This window comes from Saccostrea cucullata, unplaced genomic scaffold (assembly GCF_032062105.1).
Source record: "Saccostrea cucullata isolate Sc308-1 unplaced genomic scaffold, CSIRO_AGI_Scuc_v1 ctg2290, whole genome shotgun sequence".
Taxonomy (NCBI): domain Eukaryota; kingdom Metazoa; phylum Mollusca; class Bivalvia; order Ostreida; family Ostreidae; genus Saccostrea; species Saccostrea cuccullata.
Genome location: NW_026937752.1, coordinates 36143 through 51547, shown reverse-complemented (window position 1 = coordinate 51547; position 15405 = coordinate 36143). Strand labels below are relative to the sequence as shown.

Below are 15405 nucleotides of genomic sequence, written 5' to 3'. Positions count from 1 at the left end.
AAATAATTTAAATTTCATTCATTAACTTCCTTGTAATTTTTTTTGATAAATGTTTTATTTGAAGTTAAGCATTATTTCCTCAAGTAGAATTTAGTTGAATTTATAAATTAAAAAAATGTATAAGCTTAAAGAACTCGACAGTAAGTTTTGATATTTATATACATGTACTAATGGAAATCTGCCTGCTTACTTTTAAATGATTTGATGCTGATTTTACAGGGAAAAGATAAAAAACTGTGTTAATTCAATGAGCAGGGCTAAATCGAGGAGGGTGATTACACAATTCTGGCAAATGATCCAACATGTGATGCAACCGGGGCCGTTTGTTTATTTGTCCTTAATACATATTTTTTTAAATTATTTTTTTATTTATTATCATAATGCTAGTCTTTTGTTTTTTCTTATTATGTAAATACATGTATAATAAAATAAAATAATATAGAAACACCTGAAATTACATTAATTTAGTAACTATACTATAACAGTAATAAATATAAAACATTACAAGATATATTAAAATTTGCCATTCATGTTAGATATCAAATTATCAAAGGATTGATTGATTGTATATTGTTTAACGTCCCTCTGGAGAATTTTTCACTCAAATGGAGACGTCAAATTATCAAAGGAAGAAATAGCAAGATGTTTTGAAAAAAAAAATATGATATCAAAATTTTTGGTCACTGAATTAAGAGGAAAAATAATTGACTCTGAAACATATAAGTATGACCTGAAAACGAAATGTAAGTCAATTATCTGACTCATTTAATAAAACTTACGGACTGTAATAAAATCTAACAACAAAAAATCATTTATAGAGAACTTATCTGAAAAAAGTAAAATCTCTTTTAAAAATATGTCTTGAAACATACAGTGTTACAGTGTAATAAGGTCAAAAAAATTCCGAGAATGATACATTCTTTTTTTTCCCGAATATTTTCCGCACATTGATATATGTATTACACTTTTTACTAACAAACCATTCTTGGTTTGTTACATTTAAATACATGTAATGTGGTAAATTTCAGGACGGTATATATCAATATATAGAGTAGAAAAGCACCCAACAGAAAATAAACCCTTACACATGTATATAGCCAGAGAATAAAGTTTGTCATATATATCCAACTTTGAATGCAAGGGAAATTCGTTGAGATCCCCCCGAATGTTTTTAACTCCCTAATGCCAATACATATGTATCTTTAATGCGTTTTTGTTATGCGTCAATGGTGGCAGATATAAAAAAAGGTCTAGAGGAGACCGTTTTATTTCTTAAACACTTCGATTCTTGTTAAATTATCTTGCTTTTGTGGATCAAAACAACATTCTTCCTGTTTAAAGTTTGATATGGACTATGAGTTTCAAGAAGACGTTAATCAGATATTCACTATCGTTTGGTTTGTCACTCAGGTGACGGAGTGGTTAGAATGTCTGATCTAGAATCGCGCTGTAATTGTAGGGAGTTGATTCTTCCGTTGTACACGGAAACTAGTTCTTCGGATGAAACCCTATAAACCGAGGACCCGTGTCACAGAAGGTAATGGTACGAAAAAGATCCCACTCTGCTCAATGGCCGTTAGTGCCGTTTATAGGACAACATTTGCAGCTCTCCACCGGCAAGCGATGGCAATACCATATGAGTGAAAAATTCTCAGGATGACTGTTGAACAATAAACAATCAATCTCCTTGAATTTTTCTCATCCTGTCATTTATTATACACCTTAAGTGTAAAAAAAATTAATGGGAAATGCAAGAGAGAAGGAAGAATTATAGTATTCAACAACAGATTGTTAATCAATATATGTAAGGGGCTTTACTGTCATTTCTTTCTTAGCTCACCTAAGCTGAAGGCTCATGTGAGCTTTTCTGATCACATTTTGTCCGGCGTCCGTCTGTCTGTCTGTTCGTCTGTATGTAAATTTTACACATCTTCTCAAGAACTGCTTGGCCAATTTCAACCAAACTTGTCACAAAATATCCTTGGGTGAAGGGGATTCAAGTTTGTTCAAATCAAGGGCTACGCCATCATTCAAGGGGAGATAATTGGGAATGAATGAAAATTTGGTTGCATGTTTTAAAAATCTTCTTCTAAAGAACCACTGTGCAAGGAAAGATTAAACTTTTAACGAAATATCCTGAGGTATTGTAGATTTTAGATTTGTTAAAATCATGATCCCTGGGGGTTATGCGGGGCCAAAATAACCGATCCAAATATTACAAAGAAAGATATCGGAAAATTCTTTAAAAAATCTTCTTCTCAAGAATAGCACAGCCACAATTGCTCTTATATACATAAAGACACTTATGTGCTCGTAAACACCTGAAGCACATTTGCAGCTCTGTTATGAAGTATGTTAAATAATAGAGAGGGTGTGTGTGTATAGAGCATTTATTACAAATGCCAAATGAGATTACATATTTTACAATTTCAGAAAGCAGCAGAGGGTAGAGCCCAAAAATATCTCACACCTTATACAAAAGAAAACTAGTACATACATGTATATTTTCTACAACAATAACAATAGGAACCTTATACAAAAGAAACTTTGTTACATGTTGTATATATAACAATAGGTATGGAGGATTAAGGGGGTGGAGATGGGTAATATTTGTAAACCACATTTTCGGAGCCAAAAGTTATTTTGATGAGGATTAGGCTAATAGCCGTAACTAGACGGCTCTTAATATAAAACCCGGAAAATTCCTTCGGGACCCATGCATTCACACAAAATAGTGATTAATAAAAATACACAGTTTTTACGCATTTAGATCACATAAATTCCTTTATATACATAAATACACTTATGTGCTCTTAAATACTGAAACTGATGAACAATTTGCTTCATATGAACCTGAAGCACATTTGCAGCTCTGTTCTGCAGCATGTTAAATAATAAAGAGGTGTGTGTGTGTGTGTGTGTGTGTGTGTGTATAGAGCATTTATTACAAACGCCAAATGAGATTACATATTTAATATTTTCAAAATGCAGCAGAAGGTGGGACCAATAAATATCCCACAAGAGGGAAAATGAACTTACAGAGAAGGAGAAATATATATCGGAAAAGTCTTTAAAAATCTTCGTCTCAAGAATAGCAGAGCCATAATTGCACACATTTACATGGAAGCATCCTAAAATAGCGTAGATTCAAGTTTGTTCAAATCATGACCCCCGGGTTGGGCGGGGCCAAAATGGCCGATCCAAGTTTTAAATAGAAAAATGTAGGAAAATTCTTTAAAATTCTTCTTCAGAAATTGCAAAGCCATAATTGATCATATTTATATGAAAGCATCCTCAGATACATGTACTGAGTACGTGATCACTAATATTGTTCAAATGTTCTGCGCACTAAGTATCAATATCATTTTAACACTTAGACTTCGAGACTGATTATGTGAGCTTCAACTGTACTGACTCCAAAACAATCTATGAACTTGAAAAAAAATCCCTTGTTTTGCGGGTAGTTTCCGTCGTAGCACATGAGCGAGAGCTGCTCTTTAGTCACGGAGTCACGGAGGAGGGAGCTGATTCTAACGTCGCAGTTTCAAATCCACTGCGGGGCGTGGGGATTGGCCCTTCGGATGAGAATGAATTTACTAAGGTCCCAGTTTCAGTAGATGGTTGCACAAAAAGATCCTTAATGCTCAATCGTCTTAAGTGCTAATTAATATAAGTACAGGTACATGTGTATTTGCTGCCCTCTGCCTAATCGAGATGAGTTAAACGTTCTCGATTCAGAAGGACGTTCAACAACAACAACAAACAAACAAAAAGGTTTCCTGATTTATCGTGGTTGTAGACAAATGATAATTGTCATAATCTTTAATATAGAATTCTACAGCTTTCAAATTTATTACTCCAAAGACATTTAATAATGGCATTATGAAATGAATTTCAGCTGATGACTGCAGAACCAAAGCAAAGAGGAGTTTTGTGTTCATTTAATTGAATAAAATCTAATTAAATATTTAAAACAATTTGTTTCCTGTTGTCTTTCTTTCAACACTCAGATTTAGGAGCCTTGCAATGTTTCTCCGCTAAACATAAACAGTGTAATGTAAAGTAAGACGTAACAAACATACCGGCAATATTGGAGATACAATAACTGCAGATTCCAAGAGGTTAACTATGAAATAAAAAAGATGAATTAGGATTATTGAAGGATCTTATAATTAAGAATCCTCTCTACACTGCACACTAAAGAGTTCTGATTCTAAGGTATTTTTCTGCAGTTAGAGTGATCCCTTAGTTCTAAATTCTAAAAAAATGAAATTTACATTATATTTCTCAATTTGTAATAATTATTTGTATTCTTAACATTTTTAAAGGCCAAGATAAAATAATTGAACATGTTATTTACATGTATTTTCTCTATTGAAGTAATTAACAGTGACTTCTATACACTGGTACTGTGTTGTCTTTGAACATTTTTCTAGGGGGTAAATGCCACGCAGCATGCAGTGAAAATTAAATTAATAAGCTCAAAATTAACTCTCTATATACAATATGTTTTTCTTAATGTCCAAAAAAAGTTTGTACTTGCGTACCGAGGGTCCTTAAGTACGGTTCAATGTAAAAAACATGCAGAGGGTGATACATGTACATGGGGGGTTTCAGAATTTTTCAAAATTTGCATGTTGGTAGAGTATGCTAAGATTCTCCCAAAAAAATTGATAATTTGCATACTATCTATACAAAATTACACTTCACGTACTTTATCCCTGGATATATGAAAAAAGAAGAATTATAACAAAATCAACTGTTTATATTCATTTTAGACCCAAATGAATATATGAAACCCAGTTTTATTGAATTTCGATTTAGCGCCTTTTCTGTGTTATCTGCATGATTTTTACACGGAGTCGTACTTAAAATATATAACTAATACAAGTACATGTATGTGGAATAAGGTACCTACAAAGAGTAAACAACCCCTGCTGACCGGTAACACCTTGCTTTTATAGGCTATCCTTATATTATCTATCATCATCTTTGTCATGTAACTTATTTTATAACAAAAACATATACAATGTATATGTTCAATAACATCTTAATTTAGAAGCATAGTTAATTTGAAGTTTTACATAGAAAACGCACAGAAAATCGCTATTTTTATTTATCCTGCAACTACCCCTTGCATTTATCTAATAAAAGTAACCTAATAGACCGTTTCACTGTAACTGCACGGCAAAATGATATAGTTTGGTGAAGTATGACTTAAAATTAATTGTTGAAGATACGATAAGAATTATAAACTACAGATAAAACGTAAATGTTTCATCGGTGGGGTAAATTCCTTATGGGATGATACCTGGTTAGAAAATTTCATACCTTACTCGGCTCCGCCTCGCCAGGTATGAAATTTACTAACCAGGTATCATCCCATACCCTGTCACTAAAAGACTATGTAACTAGTAATACCATTTCACATGCACAAAGAATTTATTTTTGGGGTATGGTTGGGGAGAAAACAAAAGTTCATATTAAGAGAAAAAAAGGTCAAATAACCAAGTTATCTATTGGAAGCTTATGAGCTTGATATTTAATATAATTTTTAAAAAATATTTTAAAGATTCTGAACCAATTTAATCTAATCATAAATGCTGCAACTCTCATTATCTATACCATATTTTTTTAAAATCGACATTAACTGGAATAGTTAAAAACTATTTGCAACCATGAATTATTATTTTCTTTTATTTACATATTGATAAACTTAATTTTACTTTTTCTAATCTTTTCTGTGATAAATCGTTGAAAGTTGTGTTTGTGTGTTTTCTCTTAACCCTTTCGACGCCGAATAACGTAACTACTAAAACGTCACGGATGCCGTACTGTGAAGTCAACTAAGACGTAAAATAGTTGCGTCAGGAAAAATAGCGTGAAATTGATAATGAAAAAGCACCTGCTTAACCAAAGTAATTGAATGTAAGGAAAATGCTTAAAAATAGTCATATTTATTCCAATAATTTTAATCTAAGTACAGTAAAGTGAGCAAACATTAATCCTATAACTAGCAATTGCAAGGAAAATGTTTAAATAAAACAAAATAGACCCAACTCTTTTTTTAAAAATAATATTACTACTAAATAATATTAATTCATGACTGCTGTATACGAGAAAATTAGCCCTTATATAGCCTGGTACTTTCTGAAAGCAAATATGCATAACTTTTAAATATATACTTTATCTCATTTTCCAGTATTTCATGAGCAATTGAATAATTAAGACACCTCAAAACAACGTTAGCGTTACTCATTGAAAATGTAATGTCGTTAAAAACTCGAATTCAGTTTCTAAACATTACGAACATTTTTTAATATATGTAATTATTTATTGTTTTGATACAATAACCCCTCCCCCTACCATGAAAAGAGATAGAAGTCCATTCCCGATATAGTTTAACAAATATAACTTTCATTTAGATGAACATGAACTCATGTATAAAATTGTTTTTTTTTTCGGGGTTAAGTCATAGTTAATCATCTTTTCTACTATCTGTAGCGGATTTTTAAATTTTACATCTTTTAAAAATACGTTAAATATATGTGAATTTCAGTTTCCATTCTTATTTTTTTTTTTTGTAATTCAATATCTTCGGCATAATAAAAACATAATTTTAACAGCAGGCTCATTTATTTAATGTTGTCAAAGTTTTGCGAAAATTTATTCCATATTTAAAAATTGAAATCAATGATTATATTTTTTATTTCTTCAAGTAAATCAGACTGTATCAAAAACACTAATGAAATGAAAGTTGATGAAATTCATGCTCGACTAAATGTAAATTTTGCCAAATGGAAAGTCAAATACATACGTGTACGCATGTCAATCTAGATCTCTTTCAAGTACATGTAGCCACAATAACATATTTTTATTTGCAAATGACTTCTTAGATTTACGTACCACCTCGCAAACATTGCAAACATGAAAGCTAATAACGACAGAAAGAAAATGTAATAGTTTATGCTAAACTTGTTTTTTTCCGTTTCCTCAAATTATCCCACGTTTTTATCTTTCGTTGATGACCTGAACTGTCTTATAGAGTAGTCATTAAATCTTTAAATAATTCATTTCTAAAAATACATGTACTTTTTTGTACGGAGATCCATTATCTTTTAATGTCCTTTATAATAGAAATGTTACTTCAACTGGAAACCGGAGAAAGACGACCAACTGGTTCTGGCAAATCCACTTTCGTACGCTCTGATCCAGACTTACAGCCGAACCATACCAACGCATCTGCCATTTTTCTAAAAGTCGAATCCAACCCAATGTTGCACAAATATATACATGTATAAACATTTATGTAATACATTCCCCCGCTTTCAATGATGTAAAACATACACTTTTCATATCAGTAAGTTATTAATGGAGCCTTACTCTACTGATTCTTTAAATAACAAAATGCCATCAGAAATAAGAATATAATTTATTAATGAACCGTTTAAGAGGCGAAAAATATTGTATGCGGACTTTTCTGAAGGAGCATTTAGTTTTGACTTTGGGAGAAATAAGAAGTTATTATATGTTTTTCTGCTCTTTACTATAACAATGTATTAAGACCTACATGTAATTGCGACGAGTGTTTGCTGGTTCAACAGAGCAATATTTTTTTCGAATTGCTTAAACTTGTTCTCCAATCGCAATAAAGTCTTATGTCCTTTTTTTATTATCTTAAAATAAACATTTTTACTAATATAAAACAAGGAAATACCGATTTTGAAATCTCTTAGAAGATCCGAATATGAAACGAAAGCGGAAAAATGGTTCTTTTAGTTATTGAAGCTGTGTCGCCCGAACACAATCGAAAGACTTTGACACAATAAGTACATGAGTTATATACGGAAGCCACGGAAGCCCATTTAGGACCTATCAAAAATATTTTTGAATTCGTTATAACGATTTTTAGAATTCGTTTTAACGAATTTAATTTGTTAAAACAGATTCATTGAATTCGTTCTAACGATTTTAATTTGTTATTACAGATTCATTGAATTCGTTATAACGAATTTAATCTGTAATTACAGATTTGTTTAATTCGTTATAACCAATTTAATTTGTTATTACAGATTTGTTGAATTTGTTATAACGAATTTAATCTGTAATAACAGATTTATTGAATTCGTTATAACCAATTCAAGATTTTTGGTTATAACGAATTCAACAAATCTGTAATAACAGATTAAATTCGCTATAACGAATTCAATAAATCTGTAATAAGAAATTAAATTGGTTATAACGAATTAAACAAATCTGTAACAGATTTAATTCGTTAGAACGAATTAGATGAATCTATAATAACAGACTAAATTCGTTATAACGAATTCAATGAATCTGTAATAACAAATAAGATTTTGGTTATAACAAATTCATTAAATCTGTTATAACAAATTAAATTCGTTATAACGAATTCTAAAAATCGTTATAACGAATTCAGAAATATTTTCTGATAGGTCCTAAATGGGCTTCCGTAGAAGCCCATTTGGGACTTTTCGAAAAATATTATTGAATATTGAATATAACGAATTGTCGAATTTGTTATAACAAATTTTTAGATTGTTATAACAATTTCTATGAATTTGCTATAACGATTTTAATTATATTATAACGGATTATAACGAATCCTTTAATTTGTTATTATAATAATGAATTAAATTCGTTCAAACAAATTCTTAAGTTTGTTATAACAAATTAAATTCGTTAAAACAAATTCCAAAGTTTTGTTATAACGAATTAGATTCGTTTGATCGAATTCAATAATCAAGGTCTATAGAAAAATATATATATTATGAATTCGGTATTACGATTTGTCAAATTCGTTTTAACGAATTTAATTCGTTATAACAAATGATGGAATTCGTTTAATTGAATTCAATTCCTTATAACAAGTTTTAGAATCTGTTAAAACGAGTTTAATTCGTATTAACAAATTTTTGAATTCGTTATAACGAAATCAACAAATTTGTTATAACAGATTAAATTCATTATAACGAATTCAAATTAAAGAAATTGTAATAACGAGTTTAATTCGTTACAACAAATTCTATAGTTCGTTATATCGGATTCAAAAATATTTTTCGATAGGTCGTAAATGGGCTTCCGTAATTATATGCACCAAAACTCTAAAAAAAAAATGTTTTAGTTAATTCTGAGAAAACGAATGATTTTAAGCTGATACATTATAATATACGTACATGTACGTCGATAAATGCTGGTACTTTCTACAAATATCGCATTTACATTGTTTTTTTTTTTCTGTCGGCATTTTAAGATTTACATATTTTAAAAACATGCCAATGTAAGCTTAAAATTGAACCTTTCACCTTTATAAGAAGGCGTTTCTAAATGAGTGAATGTCTCTCGAATTGGACTTATGAACGGAAACAAACAGTCGAAAATCAGTTGTTAGTAATGTTACTTAAAATAGGTATTATTTCAAAAACACTTCACGTTCAAAGATCCCTTTAGACATAAAATGTGCATATAAAGATACATCAGACTATAAAAAAAGGTCACCCCTGAGAAGAAAGCACTTAATCATTACGTTTACCACAGTTTAAAATGTTTCTAGTCTCGCTTCAAGAACACCTTAAGATAAATAATAAAATTACAAAGAAGATTTTTACCTTGCTTGTCACGGTGAATCATCTCGAGGTTGGAAACGTTTTCTGAAAGTTGTTTGTGTCGGGAAATCAGTTCGTTTTCCATTATTTCCAATGAACGATTTACGTTCCCATTTAACTCTCTCGTAGATGTTTCTAACATTGTAAATTTTGTCTTCATATTAGCAACTTCTTTTATGAGGTCACGTACACTTTTTTCTAAAGACATTCTGATGATCGTTTCCTGGTTTAAAAGTTGCTGAAGAATATCTGCGCGTTTTGTCGGGACTACATTTCCGTCCATTTGATCTCCTTGTTTGTTGTTTTCGCCTGTTAAAATAGAAATCCCATTTATTTGGATAAAAATGAGAGAAAACAACAATAAACATAACATGTTCCTATTCATGCTGAGTTTTAAGGGTTACATAGAGTAGAGAAGAATACGTTTTGATATTCTAATGACTACTGCCTTCTGTTTATAAGCCCATTCAGTTAAACCCGCGCAAGCGCAGGAAATTGTTTTTTTACCACTCGAAAAATGTATCTAACAGTTTTTTTTCTGATAATTAATTTCAGGCTTATAGCATGAAGTAATACTTTGTAGAAAAATCCCGAAGGTAGTCTATGAACAACATATAACTCGAAAATCTTAACTTCAAAATACCCATACCACTTGTACAATCAATTTATATTTATATGTACTTAACATGAACTACACTATATCTTAAAAATCATTAATCTTACCGAACAGATAATCCCAAACCTGATACTAGTATATTCAACCGTCATGATGGCCTTAGATGCAGCATTCCCTTCTACTGAAGATCCTTTCTAATACATTCTTATCCCAAAGAACTCGATATTTTTCAACCTAAGACTCACGTGCTGATTGTCTTGTGATAAAAAGTTTTGAATTTTTGTGTTTAAACTTTCAGTAATATTATTAACACAAGTGTTTTATATTCTCATCTTATGTAAATATTCCTTGAATTTTTCAAGCTCTTCCCAATAAAATATACTAATCAGAACATGGAAAAGCCAATTAAACAATGAATAATTTTATGTAAACTATCAAGGTATTGCAATCTACTAATATTTATATGTAAAATTCAAATAGGCCTACATGGAAATAATGGATTAAAGACAAGACATTAGTGTTAAGCCTGTATATTTTTTTTTTAATATGTTTTGTTAATTGGCAAGAAAATCATCTTATTTAGGTAAACATCGTCAGAAGTAGAGTATTGGAGTAATTTATAATTAATATTAGATGATTTACTTACTATTTATGGGTCTCACAGAACACCTACAAACTATAAATACTAACACATAGATATAAGCAAAATAATTCAGTGAGCAGCTGGTCTTAGCAGTATAGCAAAGATATGTTTGCTTCAATTGATCAATGATCTGTAAGTTTCATTAATTAAGAAGTCTATTTCCCTTATTTACCCCCCCCCAAAAAAAAAATAATTATCAAATCCCTTTTACTAGTGCACATGACCTTAGAAGAGAATAGTGCAAGAGCAAAAATAAAAAGGATTTCATCACTAGGGATAAACCCATGTCCTTATAATGCTAAAGGGAAATTTGTCAAATTTATTATAAGTATTACATGTACTTTTACGAGGGTTGTCCCGTAAAATCGTGGACAAGTTGTCTAGTGTAAAAATTAAACATCACTGCGTTCTGAAATTTTCACTATTATTTAGTACATACGAGGGCTGTTCAATAAATAATGTCCCCGGTGCTCAGAAAGAAGTAAAAGACGCTTTTCAATTATTTATTCTTCATGATTTTATTATTTAATCTTTTTTAAGTGAAATACATGTCCGTAACTTTTTTTTTACAATTTCTGATCGTTTGTAGAACTCATATTTGGGTATGTCCTTCAGTACACTGGAAAATGGCAGATCCAATGATTTCCCGGACTTGTTTCTTCCTTCTAAAAGGTATTTTTCCAAGTTTGGAAATTGAAACAAGTCAAGAGGTCAAAGATCTTGCAAATATTGTTAATGTGAAAAAACATTAACTTTCTGTTTATCCCGAAAACCCCTTTACTCTTCAGGGCATGCGGGTTTGGACGCTGTCTTGAAGAAATTCAATGTAGTGGATTCCTGATTCTTGGTCTTTCCTCCAATAAACCTTTTGATTTTTTGGCCAAAAAAGTGCTCTCTAGACTCATCCAGAAATTAAACTGCCTCTCCAAATACGATTTTGAACAACATAACCACTAATGTTTAAGAAAATTACATATAAATCTGTCTTTGTGCTCTTGCATACCTGTGCACTTTTAAGACATTCGCCGTTTTTATCAAGTACATCTTAATGATAAATTTAGTTTTTAGGGTTTTAAGCGATAGATCATGTTCCAATATCTGTTCGAAAATAAAACAAACGTGGATAACTACAATTACTGATATTTTAAAATAATTGTTAAGAATTTCGTACACACTGTCATTTTCACTCTTTTTTCAAAATATAGGGTGACCTTTGAGTTCCAAGCTTTTTTACCGCCAAACGTTTCTTAAATACAGTGTAAACTACCCCCGATGTGATGTCTATCAAACTTGCTATATGTCTTAAAGTCAATCATACATCATCAAATATTATTTGTTGAAATTTGGCGAACAGTACATGCGTTGTTATAATTTTTGTTGGCAAGGAGGGTACCCATTTTTGATGCCCATTTTATAATTTTTTATCATAGAAATCCACTTGCTCTTTTGTCTATTAAACAGGCATTGATTGCTTTAAATGTCACAAATTTCAGTTAATATTTCTTTTGGGATTTTTAACAAGTTTTACGGCAGCTTTAATGAAGCTTTTATTTTCACTCTTGTTTACTGATTCTTTACCATTCATTTATAATGCAGTGTCTCGAAAAGCCCTTGTTTCGCAGCTTCCCATGATGAAACTATGTGATTAAAAGTGTTCACATAAACTGTTATCAATTTACGAAAGATTCAATAATGAGAGGAAGTCAAGTTCAATGTCATACGATATCAGTAATGTATGTCATATAGTTCAGGATATTATTTATTGAACAGCCCTCGTATTTTAGTAACATACACAGCAAATTTCAGATAAACATATGCATAAATAAACAAATTATGTGATTTTATGCCATGTATTGTATCACCCTACGGTGCATGGACTATAACGTCAAGATGTCTAAAACAGCGTCACGTTTTATCTTTGCTGAAAATGAAGTTGGATGGGTCCGACTTAAATTTAGAAATTTCATTGATACACATTCTTTAGTCTCAATAAACAGTCAAAAAACCAGGTGGCACCCTTATGCGATCTTCTGAAGATTTATCAGTAAGTTACGGACAATATTCTCACCATCATTCAACTAAAAGAAAATCTCATATCGGCGGTCTACTGTGACAGCGTCTTTTGCTGTTACATTAGGTGATTGTCCGTATGTTTTGTACTCCTCAGGGACTCGATCAAAAAAGACTTCGCTAAGAAAACTCCTATTTCATTTGTATACTTAAGATATGGTGATATTTTTATAATCTTATTTTCTTCTATGGTTATTCCAAGTCGCTAAAGGTGTCATTACAACATAGAATTAAAACAGAACTGCTCTCCGGTGCGCCGTAACGTCATATAACGTCGCCATTTTTCGTGTGTTCTGTTTACCACTTTCCCATTTCGAATGCTCGAGAAACTGCCAAAAATTAACCAAATGCCTTAGAATTTCTACAAAGACTACAGAATTAATTGTGGAATTGAATTAGGATAATTTTAATCCAAATCTTATGTATTTAAAACTTTAATTTGGAATTCAAACTTGTGTATTCTTTAATAAAACCTTGGTTTTTTGTCCGTGCGACGTAGGACAATACCCCATGCACATTCAAGCATAATAAAATCTTTATTTGTGCCTATATTTTGTCAAAAAAATTATCATGCACTTAAATATGATAAATACACATTTACTGAAATTTTCAGCTAAGTGCGCCCATTACTTTTCGAGAAAAACGCTTTGTCCACGATTTTACGGGACAACCCTCGTATCAGTACTTGAAGACAGAAAAAAATCTGCATCTAACTAGATGAAAACAAATCCAATGATTTTTTTAAAACAATTAAAATGACACATTTGTCCCTAATTAATCAAATCTATCACCTCCTATGAATAAATTCTCACCAAATAAATAACCTTTAGCATTGATTTTATACATGAATCTTACAAACGATAATTTACAGTTGTGGTATCTAGTGACTGCACAATGTCCAACACTATTTATATTCGTTGTTTGTCTCTTATGTGTGCTATATACTGAAAGTCGCATGCAACAAAGCTCATAATTTTCAATTTCATTTAAAATGTAATGAAAAACCTGATATAAATATATTGATGACATTTTATATTGACAAATTCATTAAATATAATGATGATAATGAAAATGCAAATAAACAAACTTGCACGACATTTTAACGATGACCCCCCCCCCCCCCCAATTTTAAGTTCTTGCTATTCACTACATATATATGCACATTTTATAATAAATTTTAAAATAAAACAATTTAACTTTTTCAGCATTTGTTATCAAAGTAAAAAAAATGATATTCGCAGGAAATATGTACGTCACGTGTTTCTCACTTTAATGATTTAAAATGCAACTGAAGCGCAGTTTTATTGCCCGAGATTCGATCAAAGAAGACGTGGTTTATAGAATTTTCCATTGATTATCCATGTTTATTTGATTTTTCTATCTCTCAATTCGATGGACCTTTATCTTTCATATCATGGTTTTATCAATTCAAAATGAAATAAAACTAAAGGTTTTTCAACTGGGCGTCATAATTATTGACGTATTTTTTTGCATGCTTACTTGTACATGTAAGAACTGAGAAATCTAGCAACATATAAAGAATACATTTTAACTTGTGCTATACTCTTGACCCATGTTCTCACATTTTGAAGAAGTGAATCGCCCGGAACCTTACGAACCGGCATACATACCGGAAGCTGAAGCTGATTTAGAAATTGAGACAGAGGTACCTTCTAAAGCTGAAATACTCAAAGCAATAACAGCCCTTAAGAACAACAAAGCACCTGGAAATGAACAACTGCCAGCAGAGCTATTCAAAGCAGATCCAAACCTTGCAGCAGACATCTTACACTCATTATTCACCAAGATCTGGAATAGTAATACAATACCAACGACATGGTCCAAAGGAAATATCATTAAAGTGCCAAAGAAAGGAGATCTTACCAACTGCGATAACTGGAGGGGCATCACATTACTATCAATACCTAGTAAGATACTCAGCAGAATAATTATCGACAGAATTAAAACTGCAATAGATGCCAAAATAAGACAAGATCAAGCAGGTTTTAGGAAAGGGAAAAGTTGTTGCGACCAGGTGTTTACCCTACGAAATATTATAGAGCAATGTACAGAGTGGCAAAGGCAGCTTTTAATAAACTTTATAGATTTCGAAAAAGCCTTTGACAGTATCCACAGGGAAAGTCTATGGAAGATCTTAAGACATTAAGGAATACCATCAAAGATAGTAGAACTGATAAAAGCTTTTTACGTGGAGTTAACTGCTCTATAGGCAGCTCATCAGATGCATGCTTCATAGTACAATCTGGCGTGAGGCAGGGATGTGTTATGTCAGCTATCCTATTTATTCTAGCAATTGACTGGGTAATGAAATCAACACTAAATGGAAATAACACAGGAATAAGATAGACACTCTTTACCAATCTTGAAGACCTAGACTATGCAGATGACTTGGCCCTACTATCACATCAGGAAAAGCATATGCAAAGTAA

At 31.3% G+C, this 15405-nt stretch overlaps 1 protein-coding gene across 3 annotated transcripts in view; it reads right to left on the bottom strand.

Moving 5' to 3' along the window:
- The window catches only part of LOC134248772 (multimerin-2-like), a 38501-nt gene extending 28316 nt beyond the window's left edge, over positions 1–10185 (bottom strand). For 2 of the 3 annotated variants that reach the window (XR_009988131.1, XR_009988130.1), the window contains exon 1: positions 9630–10185. Coding sequence is in view for 1 of the 3 variants with exons in the window: in XM_062731161.1 (XP_062587145.1) it covers positions 9630–10011 (382 nt within the window). In the remaining 2 variants the exon portion in view is untranslated. The remainder of the gene's footprint in view (positions 1–9629) is intronic. The other variant, XM_062731161.1, reaches the window with a different exon arrangement.
- Positions 10186–15405: the final 5220 nt, after the last annotated feature.